Consider the following 16,705-nt stretch of genomic DNA (forward strand, 5'->3'; position numbering starts at 1 on the left):
CTCATGCGAGTTTAATGTAAGTTTTGAAATTATAGGTAGTCATGGCGCAGATTACCCTATATATGTTGGTAAACTTACAAAAGATTAATTGATAACTGTTTGGGAGAATTATTTGTTTTTGTACCTATAAAAAATGAAACCGAATTATATCAATAATAGAACATCTTTATTTCTTCATTTGTTTTTATATGATCGACTTCATCTCTTGCTGATGAAATAGCTATGGGCCGAAAGTATACACAATAATTGTAAATTGAAAAACAAATAATTAAGTTCCTTAGCCTTTAGAAATATGAGACTTTTTTAAAAGATTATAAGGAAATAAGGTGGGAGAGAGATCTTGCTATATGTTTTATTTAGAGTATGAGTTCAAATTATGCTATTTTTTATGGTCTAATTAAATTAATTTTGGAGTCAAAATAAAAGATACTTTGCGTAAATATTTTACAATTGCTATTGAAAATATGGAAATTCCAGTTCCTATTGCTAAATGTGAACCAAAATACGAACCTGGATTAGAGCAATAAAGATTAAAAATCCTAAAATACCAGTAGTTTCACATGAATTAAAAATTATACAAATCACTGATTTGTGTACTAAAAATAAATTTGTATTAGATATGAGAAATAGTTTTAATTGATTACAGTCTGATTAGTTAATTCATCATTATTTGATAGTGTTAAAGTAAAAAATATTTATCAAAAAAGATGGGGAAATGGAATTTTCCTCAAGAAATCTTTACTTTATATCAACCAAATATCTTTTCAAAAGCTTGTAATTCATTTTGTAGTTTTAAGAAATTAACGCAATTAAAAGGCATTTTAATATAATAAATATAGTTTTATTGCAGATTATCATATTAATGTTATAACTATAAATCGAAGAAATTGTTATAGCATTACAAAAAACTACTATGAAGTTATGCACTACTTTTAATGATACTTAAGCTTATAAGTTTTTTATGGGAAAAAGAACTTCATTTATGATGTTCAGCACAGAATATTAACTGAGAATTTCTGAATTAAGAGAAAAATTTTTGGTTTTCATGTGGGAAACTTCTAAAAATGATGTATAAACATATATCTAATCTTTTATTATTTTTGGTAAATTCAATATTCTTTTCAGTCATAATTTTAAAGATCGTGACGTTCATCCCCATAAAGCTATTTGTTATTACAATACTATTATTATGTTTTAAACTTCACAGATGTTCTATAATAATAGAATGTTTAAAACAATTTTGCAAATATTACATTTAACTTGTAATTCTCTGGGTTCTTCAACAAAAATTTTTGTGTCAAATTTAAATTTGGCACATGCATTATTCAGATTTTATTTGTACTAATTTAGAAGATAAAAATTTATTAGATTTTTAATAATGAAAAACAGAGTTAAAAACTTTTATTGGGTCTGTATTTTTAAAGCTTATAGTTTTTAAATCTTTTATATAAGTTGAATCATTTGTTAAGAAGTTCAAGAAGTCTACATCTGTCAAAAAATTAATGAGTTAGAATTAAATCTTTATATAACATGACTGGTTGTGAATATTTAAATACTACATGTGGGTAGAAAATTTGTATAGAGATTAATAACGATTCTAAAATTAATTCCCTAAACATATAATGAAATTTATTAATTGATATGGTTTTAATTATCTTGAAGAAGGTCATATGAAACTAAAATATAAAGGAATGAATAACTATGAAGATAGCGATATTTACAGTATAGAATTTACTTGATGAATTTCATGAATATTATGTAGAAATATGATACAGAATTTTTAAGCTGAAATTTTTTATCTCACTAGTTATGGGTGGGAAATTTTAAATATTTGTTAATCAAAAACTTGAAGAATAATTCGCAATTATTGAAATCAGTTAAATAACCAAATAAAAAATTTAATCAAATTTTTCATGTGAAAGCATTTTATTATTTACAATATGCAGTGATGTAATTGACATTCAATCATTTTTTCATGTTATTTGGTTAAAATTTATCATTTAATGATTATAGTATTCAGATATCTAATAAATAAATATGGTTAAAAATTCGTGATTTAATTAATTTTCGGCAGAAGTGTTCTCGTAATGCTATTTTGCATTTGCCTTACATGTAGTGAACAACTGATTTTGATACATATAAAATAGGTACGATTTATCCATCATCGATTTTCAGGTAGGTAAATACCAAGAAGTTTACAGCCTTCTATACCTGCTGCTTCAGGTGCACCTATATTAATGTCGGAGGTTTAGCGTTAGTTTGCAAGTTTAAATGGCAATACCTGTGATTTTCTAGTATTAACCTTGGAAACCTGATCCTGGAAATAAATATTTATTTGATTTAGCCCCTCAGTTGCAACCACTGTTAACTCATCTTTTTGCTTACAAACAAATAACAGTGAGGAATCATCTGCATAGGGTACCTACTGGTAGCTGAGAAGCGACTGTCTCATTTATGTACACAAGGAAGGGCAAACAGCCAAAATGGAGCTAATTAATTCCACCTTTCTTGAGTGTTTCATATCTAGACTGAAAATTTATAACGTGATCATTGATTTGTTTATGTTAATTTTGTACACTGCTTACAGTTTACTAGGTATGTAGTTCACAAAAAATCTTTGGAATTATTTTAATTCGTGAAGCAAAGCAAAAAACCAGTGTTTCTTTAGTTGATTTGTAGAATATTTTCAAAATCATGTAACGGAGCTTTCTAGAACGTGTGTGTATGCCCGCTCTGTAAAGATGTTCACAAGTACACTGGGTCCTACAAACTGATTTATCAGTTACACTGTTCCAAATATTTAGGAAGAACCCCACTTGGCGATGAGATAGAACAATTGCATATGGACTTTCATATGCTCATATGTGCTCATTGTGGAACTTCGTCATGCATTAAGTCCCTGCAGGCAGAAAAACATTCTAGTGACTATCACTATTTTGAAAGCTATAACTCAAAGCCCAAGGATTTGTAGACACATGTTGTAATGAATTTTTTTTACTCTCTATGTTTGCGCAATACATACTTAACTCTACAGTAGGCCATTGTTGAAACGGCCAGTATAACACATCATCTTTCTTCTTAGACTCTAGATCGTTTATTACGCTGTGGTAGATCCATTTAGCATAGTGTTAGCATTTCAGCATTACTAAGAAGTTCATAATGTAATTCATAAAGAATTAGTACAGTGAGAGACAACTCAGATATCGAAACAATCTATGAACTCAATGGGTTCTTTGTACTTTAATATATGGTGTTTTAGAGTTAATATATCTGTAATGATTGTCATTGTAAGTATAGTAAAAGTAATCTAAAGCTTGTCTGTGATAGTGTGAAACATAAAATACTTCTGAAAATATTACTATGTTATGGATTATTGGAAAAGACAGATTATTTATAGAGATAAAAACAGGAAAATGTGTGTTATTCCTATTTTCATCGCACTGAACATGGTTGTCTGGGCTTTTCGCAGTGAGGTAAGGTATTCTGCAGAGATACATGGAATATCGACCTACATTCGTCCACTTACAATGTTACAAAAAGCAAATTATGTTATCTCTGTTGAACAAAAATTAGTACTAATTTTTCTACAGAAGATGTAGTTGACACTGAGCGAGGTGGCGCAGTGGCTAGCACACTGGACTCGCATTCGGGAGGACGACAGTTCAATCCCGCGTCTGGCCTTCCTGATTTAGGTATTCTGCGATTTCCCTAAATCGCTTGAGGCAAATGCTGGGATGGTTCCTTTGAAAGGGCACGGCCGACTTCCTTCCCCGTCCTTCCCTAATCCGATGAGACCTATGACCTCGCTGTCTGGTTTCCTCTCCCTAGCAATCCAAATGTTTCAAAATTATTGTGTAAATTTTAAGTTTTGTCAATGTCCTATAAATCAGTTTAGTACGTTTCAAGGATTCAATGCATTGAGAGTATAATCTGTTAAAACATTGGGATGCAAGGTGTAAAAATTGTTAAGTTTTGTTGCTACAAAAAAATGACAATCTCAACTGATAACTCGGCAGACTAGGCGTATCTCCTTTGAAAACTGGTTGTTCTATAGCCTACACCATTAATACATACTCTAGAAGATATTCTAGAAGTTTTTAATGGGTCAGATATCAAATTAATAAACTTCAAAAATAATAAGAAACATGAAAAACAGGGACGATTGATGACACATCAAAATAACGGCAGGACAGTAAAACTTAAATATTTTACAAAGGTTTTCCAATTTTAATTTCGGTTCTTAAACAGTATTCATTTATCGTGAAAATGCCGCTACCTAGTATCTAGTTTGGATGTCGTTTCTTAGAATCTCTTACCAGGAGATAAATTACTACAACATTCTCAACTCGAGACTTCCGATCTTAACTTTCTTTCTAAAGTCGATTTTGCAATTTAAATATATCGAAAACACATCAAATGACAGCTATGGTATAGCTGACTGGTTTCGTATAAATGCATTAGACCTCTTTGGTGTAGCCTGTGTAGTGTTTTGTTTGTTGTGCACATGTTTTTTTCAAAAAATTGTATACACTGTAAACAAGGGGTTTAATTTAAAATGGACTATATTAGACCTTTAGAACTGCAGCAATTGTTGGAGTACTTTTCTAAAAATACGTACCGTGCAAGGGAATCGGATCCGAAGGTGAGAAAGTTTAGTTTGCTTCTAGTCAAACTGGCTGTGTTTGTTGTCGTATTGCAAAAATCTGGTAATTATAGAGAGCTATGCAGAGTTTTGTGATTTTTGAGATGGAGCTAACAGAATCGTACCGTAAAGTACGAGTGTATATGTAACTTAAGATTTATTTTTTCGTGGTAGGCATTATTTTTGTGTCCTGTGTGTGAAACAGTATGGTTCTCTTAAGTTTCTGCACTGTGTACTTGATGGTTTTGTTTATGTCGGGAGATGGGGAAGGATGCAGATATGACCGTCATCTGATAGCACTGGTGAAGCGAATAACAGAATTAGTTGGGGAGCACCAACCCGGTTATCCCTATTCTTATTGTGACAGAAAAATTCTGTACAATTCATTGAAATTATATTAGGAGATAAAGACGTGGAAACTATGTGGCTGCCATTTTTATTAACACACAATTATTTCTCCACGTATTGAGACGTCAGGAGCATTTGAGCAGAATGTCATAAATGCACAAAACACTTTTTTATGACACGTAAAAATAAATAAAATTCAATTCGTCAGAACGCTTGTTAATAAACTCATTATTGTTCATGATATGTCAACGTACAATTTTATTTGGGTACGTGATGTGTCAAAAGTTGTTTTTCTTAGAAGGACGAAAGTAGTCACATTTAGTATGGTTTGGATATGCAGGATTTCGTTGTACCTTTAGCCTACCAAATTTCATAAACGGAAAAATCAGTGGTGTACTAATGTAACTAGATTAGTGATAACTAGGTACATGCTAGATGATGGACAATTGTCCCCTATTGTTTTTTCGTATATCTTTCTTTTATCCCTATATATTCAGTCTCTTCCATCCCCCCCCTCCCCCCTCTTCTTTTTCCTCCCTCTGACTCAGTACCACAGAACACTTTTTCAATAGTTGCATTAACTAGTTTACAGTTGTGAAATGTATATATATTTGTGTATGTGTGTAAATGTACGGATGCATGGTTATGCCTTACTGTAATGTACCATTATGTGTGACACATACATGGCAATTAATAGTATTGAACCATTTTTGGGTTAGAATGTGGTGTTGGACACCCTACCTCCCACCCCAGTGACTTCTTGGTTGTGGTGACAGACTTATCTGTAGTACATCAAACGTTTATGCTAAGTTTAAAAGTGACAGTTTGTTTGGGAGTTTTTGGAGCCAGCGAATATTAAAGCCAAATAAATATTGTGGTAACAAAACACTACTGCCATTTGCAATCCCCTAGCCAGCCACTGTGGCTGAGCGGTTCTAGGCACCGTGCGGCTACTATGGTCACATGTTCGCATCCTGCCTTGGACATGGATGTGTGTGATGTCCTTAGGCTAGTTAGGCTTAAGTAGTTCTAAGTCTAGGGGACTGGTTACCTCAGATGTTAAGTCTCATAGTGCTTAGAGCCATTTGAACCATTTTTTTGCAATCCCCTGTCCATTTTGCTGACCAATGTCATGATTGTTTGCTCTCCAATTCAAGCGTGGATGTTTCCCTCCATTTCATCCCTTTCATTGTCTCTGCCTGGACATCTTTGCATTTTTGAGCTAGGCTAGTTTGAATTCTTAGAATGAAGTGTGTGTGATATTGTGTAAATTGGCAAACAATCAGTGCATGTTTAGTTGATCAGCATTGTAGAAGCCATAAGTTAAATGCTCAGTCCCACATGGGATTTTACAATAATGGTTGACAGAAATTTATACAATGTTTGTATCACATTGAAGTGTACAAAATCAGTTTATGGATGGACCTATCTTTGTTTTGTAACTACACTGTATGTCTTCATTGGTGTGGGCAGTGGTGATTTAATAAGAGACTGTGCACAGCAATAGTTCATTCTGCTGCAGCCTTGTCTGCAGGACTGGCCACAGACTTGATGGAGTTGTCAGATGGAGATAAATCCATTGTGTGACCATTGTGACACCTCCCTACGGTCAGTGTGTTTGCAGTCACCAATGAGACAGAAAATGCTAGATTTTGTGTAGGTCTCTTTGAGAATCTGGAAAAATGGAAAGGAAAAAATAGAAAGCTACTGTGTAGGAGAAAATTTTATAACTTGGGTCTTCACGCACATTCTGGTAGTAGACTTAATGTATCACAGTGCTGTTGAGCATTAATTGTTTCACCACATCAGATTGATTGTGCCATAAAATGTTCTATCTGTATATGATCTCATGGGCTTACACACAAAATATGCTGCAACTTGCAGTCATAAATAAAGAGGGCAGAAGGAATGAGAATCTGTCAGTCAGTCAGTTAGTTAAACATTTAGTAAGATGCTCATTGAACATATGGAATTCTTATAGAGTCTTTGTGTTGTTTTCAGGTATCACCATTGTCTAGAATATGATTTGAGTTACCTTATTGCTGATATTTCTGATTGTTTGGGTCAACCACACACAGTTTTTGAACTGCTTTGTTTGATCAACATAATTAAGCATGTATGAATTTTGTACTTATATTAAGGCCACTGGAAGTTTTCTCACAGCATTTAAATTATGTGACATTAAAAGTAAATGAATAAAATGTGTTCAGAAAATAAAACTTATCCCATAGTCTGAAATCTAAATTTATATTTTACTTTATTGTTGTAAGTATTGTGATGTAGACATTGATGACTGGAAGGGGGGCCAACAGATGAGGGCTAATTACACTTGGCATTAACGATTATTTAAGTTAAATGTGTACTGACCCTGAATGTTTGCATGTTACATCAGGTGAGATGCCTCAGCTATTCTTACACAATCAATCATTTAATCTAAAGACAGTAATATAGATCTGTGTGGAGCTGTGGTTCATTGTACTGCTATTTGGCAGGGGAAGTCTGGCCACCCTGATAATAGGTTTTTCCGTGATTGACCTAAATCACTAAGAGTAAATTATTTCAAGCTCTTGTACTCCCTAGAATGAAAGTGTGTAAAAGGCCCATTATATGACATGAGACATCCATGTTTTATTCGCATGCACAACTAGACCATGTCCTCAAGGTTTTTTTTTTTTTTTTACATGTTGTTGCAGTATCCTTACTTGTATTTTTTGCATCAATGGCTGTATCTATCTACACATTTTATTGCTGTGTTACAAAATGCAGAAACTTGAGTTGTAAGATCTTCCCCACCCAAAACACACCTATTCCTGTGGAGGCCCTATAATTTTTTGTCTTTTGTTATTAGTGACATCACCCATGAGCCGATTTAGGAAATACGGAAGCGTCCGATCCCACTCGTCTGCTTTGACCCATGATGTCACAAATATGGCGGAAACAAAAACAAACACACACACTTTCCGCAAGAAGCCTAATGACACTAACGGGACAAGCGCGGGAAATGGGGTGTTTTGGGTGGGGGGGGGGCAAACTAAATATAAACAAATTTAGGCGCCTTGCGTAGCTACAACGTGTAAGTGAAGACACCCATGTATGAATACCCACCCACCTCCCCAGGGGTCGTAACCCCTGCAACCCATAGAAGATAAAGATGCTTCAGTAGCTGATTAGTGTTTTTTGTCTTTAAAAAAAAAAAATCTCACGGGATAGAACGAACAGATCAGAAAGATAAATATAAACTAAAACAGAAATTCGAGGAAACAGATAATTAAAATAAGTAATAAGTGTTTTTAAATTAAAAAAAAAACTCACCAGATAGAACAAACAGATCAGAAAAGTAAATAAAATAAGATAAAACAGAACTGGAGACAGCCACACTCAAACCAAACTCCGCGCCGTCATGACGTCACACACGACAACACCCTTACGTCACGGGTCAAAGCCGACGCGTGGGATCGTACGCTTCTGTCGACCCCCAATTTACAAGACTGGTCAGTCACCATATTGAAATGTCATTGGTCTATTGGCATGGTATTATGTCCTCCGCTAATCCTGGTGTACTCTATGTGTTTAGGATAAGATTTGAAAAATCTATTTGTATTATTTGTAGTGTACCTGTAGCAGTATTGCTAGATTCAGTGGTTGTTGAGTCCCACTTGTAGAATATCGTCTGTCTAAGGTGTTCTCAGAGTTAAAGTCCTCTTGTCCACTGTGAGTCAGTGTATGGAATATTAGAGATCATCAGCTTCTCGCCAGTGCTTTGACATTTTTACACCAATATTCTTTCCTGTTATGATCTGAAACTGAATCTAGTGTCTGTACTTAAACTTTCATTAGAACACCTTACCCATTCTTTTAATAGTGTTTTATGACATGCACAGTATTTCCAATTAATTGTTTTTTTACCTGAAATGTCTTTAGTGCTAAACAATTTTTCTTAAAGATTCTCTTTATTTCTGTTGCTAGCACTGAGAGGCAAATAGAAATTGATGGCATATTAACACCAAAATTTAATTTATTCTACATGTAGTTTACAAAATAGAGGGTTTAACAAATTAGAGACAAGTGAAAACTTCAACTCACATGGAGGCTTACCTTATGGAGTCCTCAGATTATATATGGTAGAAACCATAGAAGACTTTTAGTAGTAACATATCTTTAAAACTATCATCTGCACAGTATTGTAGCTCTAGGATATTTTTAAATTTCATCTATGCATCACAATGTGGATGAGAATTAGATGGAATTGTCACATTTTTTAGTACATGATATTGCCATATTTGCCTCCAGAGGGCATGCTGCTGTACTGTACAGTTAAATCATGATGGCATTCTGTCAGGAAAATATTCTACAGGTGAAGTTGTCCCCCATGCGGATCTTAGGACGGGAACTACTCAGGAGGATGTTGTCATCAAGAACAACAAAACTGTCATTTTGCAGTTTGGAGCCTGGAATACTAGACCTCTTAGTCATGTACGCACATAAAAAAAGACGTTTTGCATTGCTTTGGTTCCCAGAACTCCTGAAGATATATGTTGAATGTGTATATTGTATCACAGACACAGTCCCTTTGACTGTTCAGAGATGTCACTAAACCTGCCCAAAGCTGTAAACAACCATGCATAAGCAGCACCTATTAGACCGAGGGGGTCCAACAGCTAATCAGTTCCAGTAATTCCACCAGGAAGGAGGTACAAAGCTCATGTTGTCTGTAGGTCAACCATGGCTAGACAGCCAATACCATGGTTTGATCACGTCTGCAATGTTACTTTGTGCCAGGAAGGGCTCTCAACAAGGGAAGTGTCCATGCGTCTCAGAGTGAACCAAAGTGACGTTGTTCGGACATGGAGGGGATACAAAGAGACAAGAACTGTCAATGTCGTGCCTCGCTCAGGCCGCCCAAGGACTACTACTGCAGTGGATGAGGGTCAACAGAAGCATCCGATCCCATGCGTCGGCTTTTACCCGTGACGTAAGGGTGTTGTCGTGTGTGACGTCATGATGGCGCAGAGTTTGGTTTGTGTGTGTGGCGTGTTTGTAGATGTCGTTGTGTTGTGGTGTGTTGTGCTCTCTGGTGGTATGTTCAGGGTTTTCGTTTGTGTGGTGGAATGGGCTCAGTTTGCTTTTGCTCATTATCCAGAATTGTTCGAGTGTCGGCTGTGTTTGTAGTGGAATTCGTTTCAGTGAGTTAACGATTTTTTGTGAATGTTAATTTAGTGTTGTTCGCTATACATCATGTGGTAATTTTAGTAAAATAAATCGGTTGTTGTTTTTGTTCAGGAATGGATATGACGGATAAAATTAACAGTGTGCAGGCCAAGGGAAGTGTTTGATCCTAATTTATGGCATCGGGAGCTGCTGTTGAGCTACATAGGTCAAGGGAAGTGTCAGATTCCAGATGATATTGTGTTTAGTGGTATTTGGGGAGTTTTGCGATTTCGGTTTTTTTCGTCGTTTTGTGTGGTTTTGTATAGGGGTGGGTGTCTAAATGTGTTTATATTTAGTTTGCCCCCACCCAAAAACACCCCATTTCCCGCGTTTGTCACGTTAGTGCCATTAGGCTTTTAGTGGAAAGTGTCTGTGTTTGTTTTTCGATGTATTTTCGTCCTCATAATGTGTACGTACCGACTTTATATGCGCCATATTGGAATCGTGGTTTATGGTCATTTCCGCCATATTTGTGACGTCATGGGTCAAAGCAGACGGGCGGAATCGGACGCTTCCGTATTTCCGTGGATGACCACTACCTAGGGATTATGGCTCGGAAGAACCCTGACAGCAATGACACCGTATTGAATATTGCTTTTCGTGCAGCCACAGACTGTCGTGCTACAACTAAAACTGTGCGCAATAGTCTGCATTTTGTGCAACTTCGCTCCCGACGTTCGTGGCAAGGTCCATCTTTGCAACCACGACACCATGCAGCGTGGTACAGGTGGGCCCAACAACGTGCTGAATGGACCGTTCAGGATTGGCATCACGTTCTCTTCACTGGTGAGTGTCACATATGCCTTCAACCAGATAATCGTCAGAGACCCGATCATGCAGAATGCCTTAGACGCACTGTCCAGTGAGTGCAGCAGGCTGGGGGTTATGTGCTGTTTTGGGGTGGCATTATGTGGGGCCAACGTATGCTGCTGGTGGGCATGGAAGGCACTGTAATGGCAGTAAGTTATGTGAATGCCATCCTCCGACCGATAGTGCAACCATATCGGCAGCGTATTGGCGAGGCATTTGTCCTCGTGGATGACAATTCGTGGCCCCATGATGCACGTCTTGTGAATGACTTCCTTCAGCATAACGACATCGCTCGACTAGAGTGGCCAGCATTTTCTCCAGACGTGAACCCTATCAAACACGCCTAGGATAGAATGAGAAGGGCTGTTTATGGATGACGTGACCCACCAACCACTCTGAGTGATGTACACCGTTGAGGATTGGGACAATCTGGGCCAACAGAGCCTTGATGAACATGTGGATAGTGTGCCACGACTTGTACAGGCATGCATCAATGCAAGAGGACGTGCTACTGGGTATTAGAGGTACTGGTGTGTACAGCAATCTGGTCCACCACCTCGGAAGGTCTCACTACATGGTGATACAACATGTAACGTGTGGTTTCCATGAGCAATAAAATGATGGAAATGATGTTTATGTTAATCTCTATTCCAATTTTCTGTACAGGTTCCGGAACTCTCGGAACCTAGGTGATGCAAACTTTTTTTGATGTGTGTAGATAGGTTAGAGATTTTAAAAAGGAGATGGATAGGTTGAAGCTGGATATAATGAGAATTAGTGAATTGGGTACCTTGGAAGGGCATGACTTCTGGTCAGGTTAGTGCAAGGTTATCAACACAAAATCAGGTAGAGATAATACAGGAGTAAGTCTGATAATGTGTAAGAAAACAGAACTTTACGTAAGCTGCTATGGAGACTATAATGAATGCATTATTGTACCCAAGTTAGACACAAAGCTAACAGCCACTATGGTTGTACACGTTTATTAGCCTAATAGCTCCGCAGATGATGAAGAGATTGACAGAATGTATGGTGAGGTAAAGAAAATTATTCAGCCATTTAAAGGAGATGCAAATTTAATTATGATGGGTGATTAGAATTTGGTAGTAGGAAAAGGAAGAGCTGGAAAAATAGTAGTCGAACATGAACAGCAAGAAAAGAATGAAAGCAGAAGCCACGTAGTAGAATTTTACTTGGTGTAAGAATAATGTAAAAAGGTTGTATATGTGAAGGAGACCTAGGGACACTGGAAAGTTTCAAATTTATTATATGAAAGTGTGCTGGAAAGTAGTGCTTCCAAAATTTTTAATGTGAAAACTTTTAAAACTTTTTCAATGAAACAAACATTATTAATAGTCTATGTCTCTGTTCTTCATGTCTACATATTTGCAGTTCCGTTCCACTAGAGATATCCAAATTGTGGCACATAACATGGCGGTGTGTAACCTAACTATGTAAGTGCAAGAGAAATAGTGTGCAGTAATCAAGTTTCAAATTTTAACAGTTCGTCCACACATTGAGCATCCTCTCCTCCAGCATACCAATGCCAGACCACCTTCGAGCAAACACTGCGACCTCTACAACAATCTGACGCCTTGGGTTAACTGTCATCGATCATCTTCCACACAGTCCCCACTTGGTCCCATCCAATTTTTATCTGTTTCCTAAACTTATGGAACAACTTCGAGGACCTTACTTTGATAGTGATGAAATGGTGCAGGCAGAGGTGAATTTATGGCTCTGTCAACAAAGTCAAGTGACAGTATCAACAAACTGGTCTCTCATTGGGAGAAATGTATTCATTGCCAGGGCGACTGGTGAGAAATAAATATGAAGGCATGAAGAATAATGATGCAGAATATTAACAACAGATGTTCCATTTAAAAAGCTTTAAGAGTTTCCACATAGAATAACTGTATGCATTACTTTTCAGCATGCCCTCACAAAAGGTAGGAAAGAGTTTTCAAAATCAGCTGTGACAAAACTGCTCTACCTTGTGTGCAAGATAATATGACACAAGATATATGCCCAACTAATACGGGCTCCTTGATGAAAAAGAATTGTGGGAGGGCAGGGGGTGGAGAACAGGAATGACAAAGATAGACCTCTCGGAAAGATTTGTCCAGTTTTACATTGAAACTTGTGTGACTAACACATCTAGATGAATTGAGGAAGCTGGTGTAGGGAAGACTTCTTTATATTACTTTACAAGAAACCAATTTTAAAATGCCTGCCTATTAGGTTGCTATAACATATTTACCTTCACTGGTAACACTGTTCTCTTCATCAGACTAGATAAAGTGTGAGGAGGCACAGTATTGTTGTAGGGCTCCATGATGACTTTCCATCTTCATAAGATGTTACACATCAAATTATTCCTTTAGATAATTAATTTGTCATTGTTCTCTCTGGGTGAAAACAGGAAGATGTGTAAGTGAAACTTTTTAAAAAGTGTAATATGTAGTTGAGTCAGATTTAGAAATAAGCATGATGGTGGTGGGGCATTTGCTCATTGGTAAGCATTTAGTAATAAAATGGTAGAATTGTTCAGCAAGAACTGATCCAGTCATCGCGGGTTGGAAATGGGTGCACTGAATGCCGAGTCAAAGTATGCCCATATGTTGCAGTGGCTTGAGCACCTGTGATGTCACAGCAGCTTGAGTATATAAGGGGATACCAACAGCCACTACATAACTGTCAAGCAGTGCTCAATCGAAAACCAGTTGACATGGTTGGAAGCCTGAGGATGTTTTATTCAAATTAGTGTATCAGTTCAGCAGATTGGCAACAAATGAACAACATTCCACCCCACCCAGTATATCATAGTGGGCTGTCTATAGCAGTCTGTGTTAGGATTGTTTATTAATCATGCACTTGAGCTCTAATAGAGACTAGTGTGAAATGTGGAGCAACTATACTCTACCTCTCATATAGACTGCAGCACCCAGAGAAGTGCAGTAATTGAAGTAGTAATTGAAATTGCTTTATAAAGTAAAAGACCAGTGTAATGGCATATCTACCTATACCATAGATGCCAGTTTGCGTAACAAGTATGAAGGTAAAAATATGTTGGGCAATGATGGTTGTTCAACCTCACAACTGCTGATTTCCCCCCTTCCCTCCCCCACCTCCCGCCTCTGTGATTAGAAATGGAATTGAAATGCTAATGTTTCATAAACCCTGTGGAGGGGGGGGGGGGGGGGAGGGGGAGATGCAGTGTGACAGTAAAAGGTTCTGCGATAATGGATTTGATACTGTTTTGAAGAACTGTTCAAATATTTGGGCTAGTGTCCGAAAAGAGGAATCATTTTGAAAGAAATGTAGCTTGAAATGTTAACATTAAATGTGTTGGTTGTAACTGATCCTGCTGACTTTTTTTACTATACCTGTAGGAACTGATGATGTATTTTTCACAGTGGAGGACTGTTGATTGCTCATTATCACTAATGATTTTACTATTTTCTGTTCAGGCTCCAGCATTCTAATCATGACTTGCTACTGCAATTTAAGCTTAACGTGTTATGGGAGTGAATGTGTTAGTTGTTTTAGATTCCCTTAAGAGAACACACTATTTGTGGAATTTAGTCTCCATCATTATGTCTGTAATCTAGACAAACAAGTTTTTTCCAGTTTCATTAACACTATCCTTGGGTAATTGTATTTGATAGCCTCCATGCCCATCACAGAGCCTCTCGTCGATGACCACCTATTTACTTTGTAGCCTGGCCACCCGAAACTAGCGTTGCACTGTATGGATTAATGTTGGAAATATGGTAATGTGATTAACTGAACTTTACTACTTTGTTATTCTGAGCTGGCATGGTTATACTTCACAAAGGGCTGTCCAACTGCTGCACTTCTGTGCGATATAGAGCAGATGCTAGTAATGCATTTCCTTTTCAAGTTGGAGGCAGCCAAGGGGACGCTGGGAATTGTGATTTAGTAGTCTGATAATGTACACAATCTAAATCATTTGATTAAAGTGTAGGAGACTCATCAAATTTGTAGTACAACTTCACCACTACTAGAGAACAGCTCACATTAATAACAGTATCATGATGATGATGATCAATACAGTTTTGTCAAAGGAAAAAATCTAATACTAACTTACACTTTGCTCAAATTATCAGTTTATCCTCCATTAATTCTTCCACCAAATAGTAGCATTTCTCTCGCAAAATGTCCTGCAGCCTTAATTTTAAGTGATCAGGCTTTATATTTAAAGGTATGCTTTTGCCTGTTAATTTAGTATGTAGTTTCATCACCACATACTGGGCAGACTGTGAATATAATTTCAAGCACTGTGCGGGAAGCATAAATTCTTTCATTCTCTTGTTGTCTGTGTGCATAAAATGATTCTCATCAAATAATTTTTGTCTGGTGTATACAAACCTTAAAATTTCATAAATGTAAAAGGGAGGGAATAGTTAGGATTTGTTTTTACCAAAGTAATGGTTGGCAAAATTCATCTTGCTGTGCAGTACACATGTATCTGACAATTTTCTTCTACAGCTCCATTATCCAAGACACTATTTGAACTTCTCCTGAAAACTAAACCATACCTAATGACAAGATTCAACGTAACAGTGATATGGAATTTTTCGTGTGCTTACATCAATAGCATTTGCCGGTATCTGCATTCCAAATGCAAAACTGCTTAATTTATTTGATAGGAACTCAGCATATGTAACCCTGATTTAGTTCTTTTCCATATTTATTCCAAGGAATTTACCTATGACAACTTCTCCCATAGGTTGGTTGATATGCTGTATTTTAAGCTCCACGCGTTTTGGATGTTTGGGTTTAGTCACTGGCTGGTGTACTGTGAGGTTCCCATTCAAACCTGACCACCAACAGTCATTTGTTATTTAGCTATTTATCATGTGTGGAAAGTTCTTGAAATTTCTTATGTTTATGATGTTTCTATATTCTGGAATATTTGAAGTCTGTATAAATAGCAGCAATCTCCAGCCAGGAGTTCAGTTCTTTTCTGGCTGTATGTGCTTTTAGTACTAAATGTTGTAGTTCACTGATGAGCCCGCTTTTGTATTTGGACTTGTGTGTGGTTATGACATGACATTGTCTTGTGGAGTTGCTGAGTACTTCAAAACATCTACATAACCGTGGCTCCAATTAGGCTATGTAAAAGGCGTCGCCTACATGGACAGGAACTGGTGTTCAAACTGTACATTGTTCCCAAAGCCCGTATACTCAGGATACCACAGGATTCTGAAACAGCAACAAGTCAGCTGCAAATCGGGCACCAGTCTGTGTTTTCCAGAGACACTGGCCAGGATTCGACGAAATGGCTAAAAAGATATGATTGAGTCACCAAGTATAATAGGTGGAGTGGCACTATGTGTTTGGAAAATATGTGCATTTACTTGGACAGCACATACCAGCATTGGTTAGAGGAATCCAGCTAGCTGGGACAAGTTCCAAGCCACACTGAAGAAAACATTTGGTGATGACAATCAACAGTAAATTAGAGTAGCAGAACATAACTTGCAGAATGGGACTCAACATTACAGGAAAATGATACAGATATACATACAGAATATTTTGGCCCTGTGCCACATTGTGAATCCAGATGTGAGAGAAGCAAACAGTCTCATACTTGACGAAAGGGGTTGCGGAAGACATGTACCAAGCTCTTCTGGTAAATGATGTCATAACAGCTGAGGAGTTGATTAAGTG

The 16,705-nt window shown here is 36.9% G+C and overlaps 1 protein-coding gene across 1 annotated transcript in view; it reads left to right on the top strand.

Annotated features, from left to right (window-relative positions):
* Window positions 1-4,490: 4,490 nt before the first annotated feature.
* Window positions 4,491-16,705, top strand: part of LOC124555465 (myotubularin-related protein 14) — a 146,691-nt gene continuing 134,476 nt past the window's right edge. The window contains exon 1 of the mRNA XM_047129387.1: window positions 4,491-4,642. Within this exon, the coding sequence (XP_046985343.1) occupies window positions 4,556-4,642 (87 nt within the window). The 5' untranslated portion in view covers window positions 4,491-4,555. The remainder of the gene's footprint in view (window positions 4,643-16,705) is intronic.

This window comes from Schistocerca americana, chromosome X (genome assembly GCF_021461395.2).
Source record: "Schistocerca americana isolate TAMUIC-IGC-003095 chromosome X, iqSchAmer2.1, whole genome shotgun sequence".
Lineage (NCBI taxonomy): Eukaryota > Metazoa > Arthropoda > Insecta > Orthoptera > Acrididae > Schistocerca > Schistocerca americana.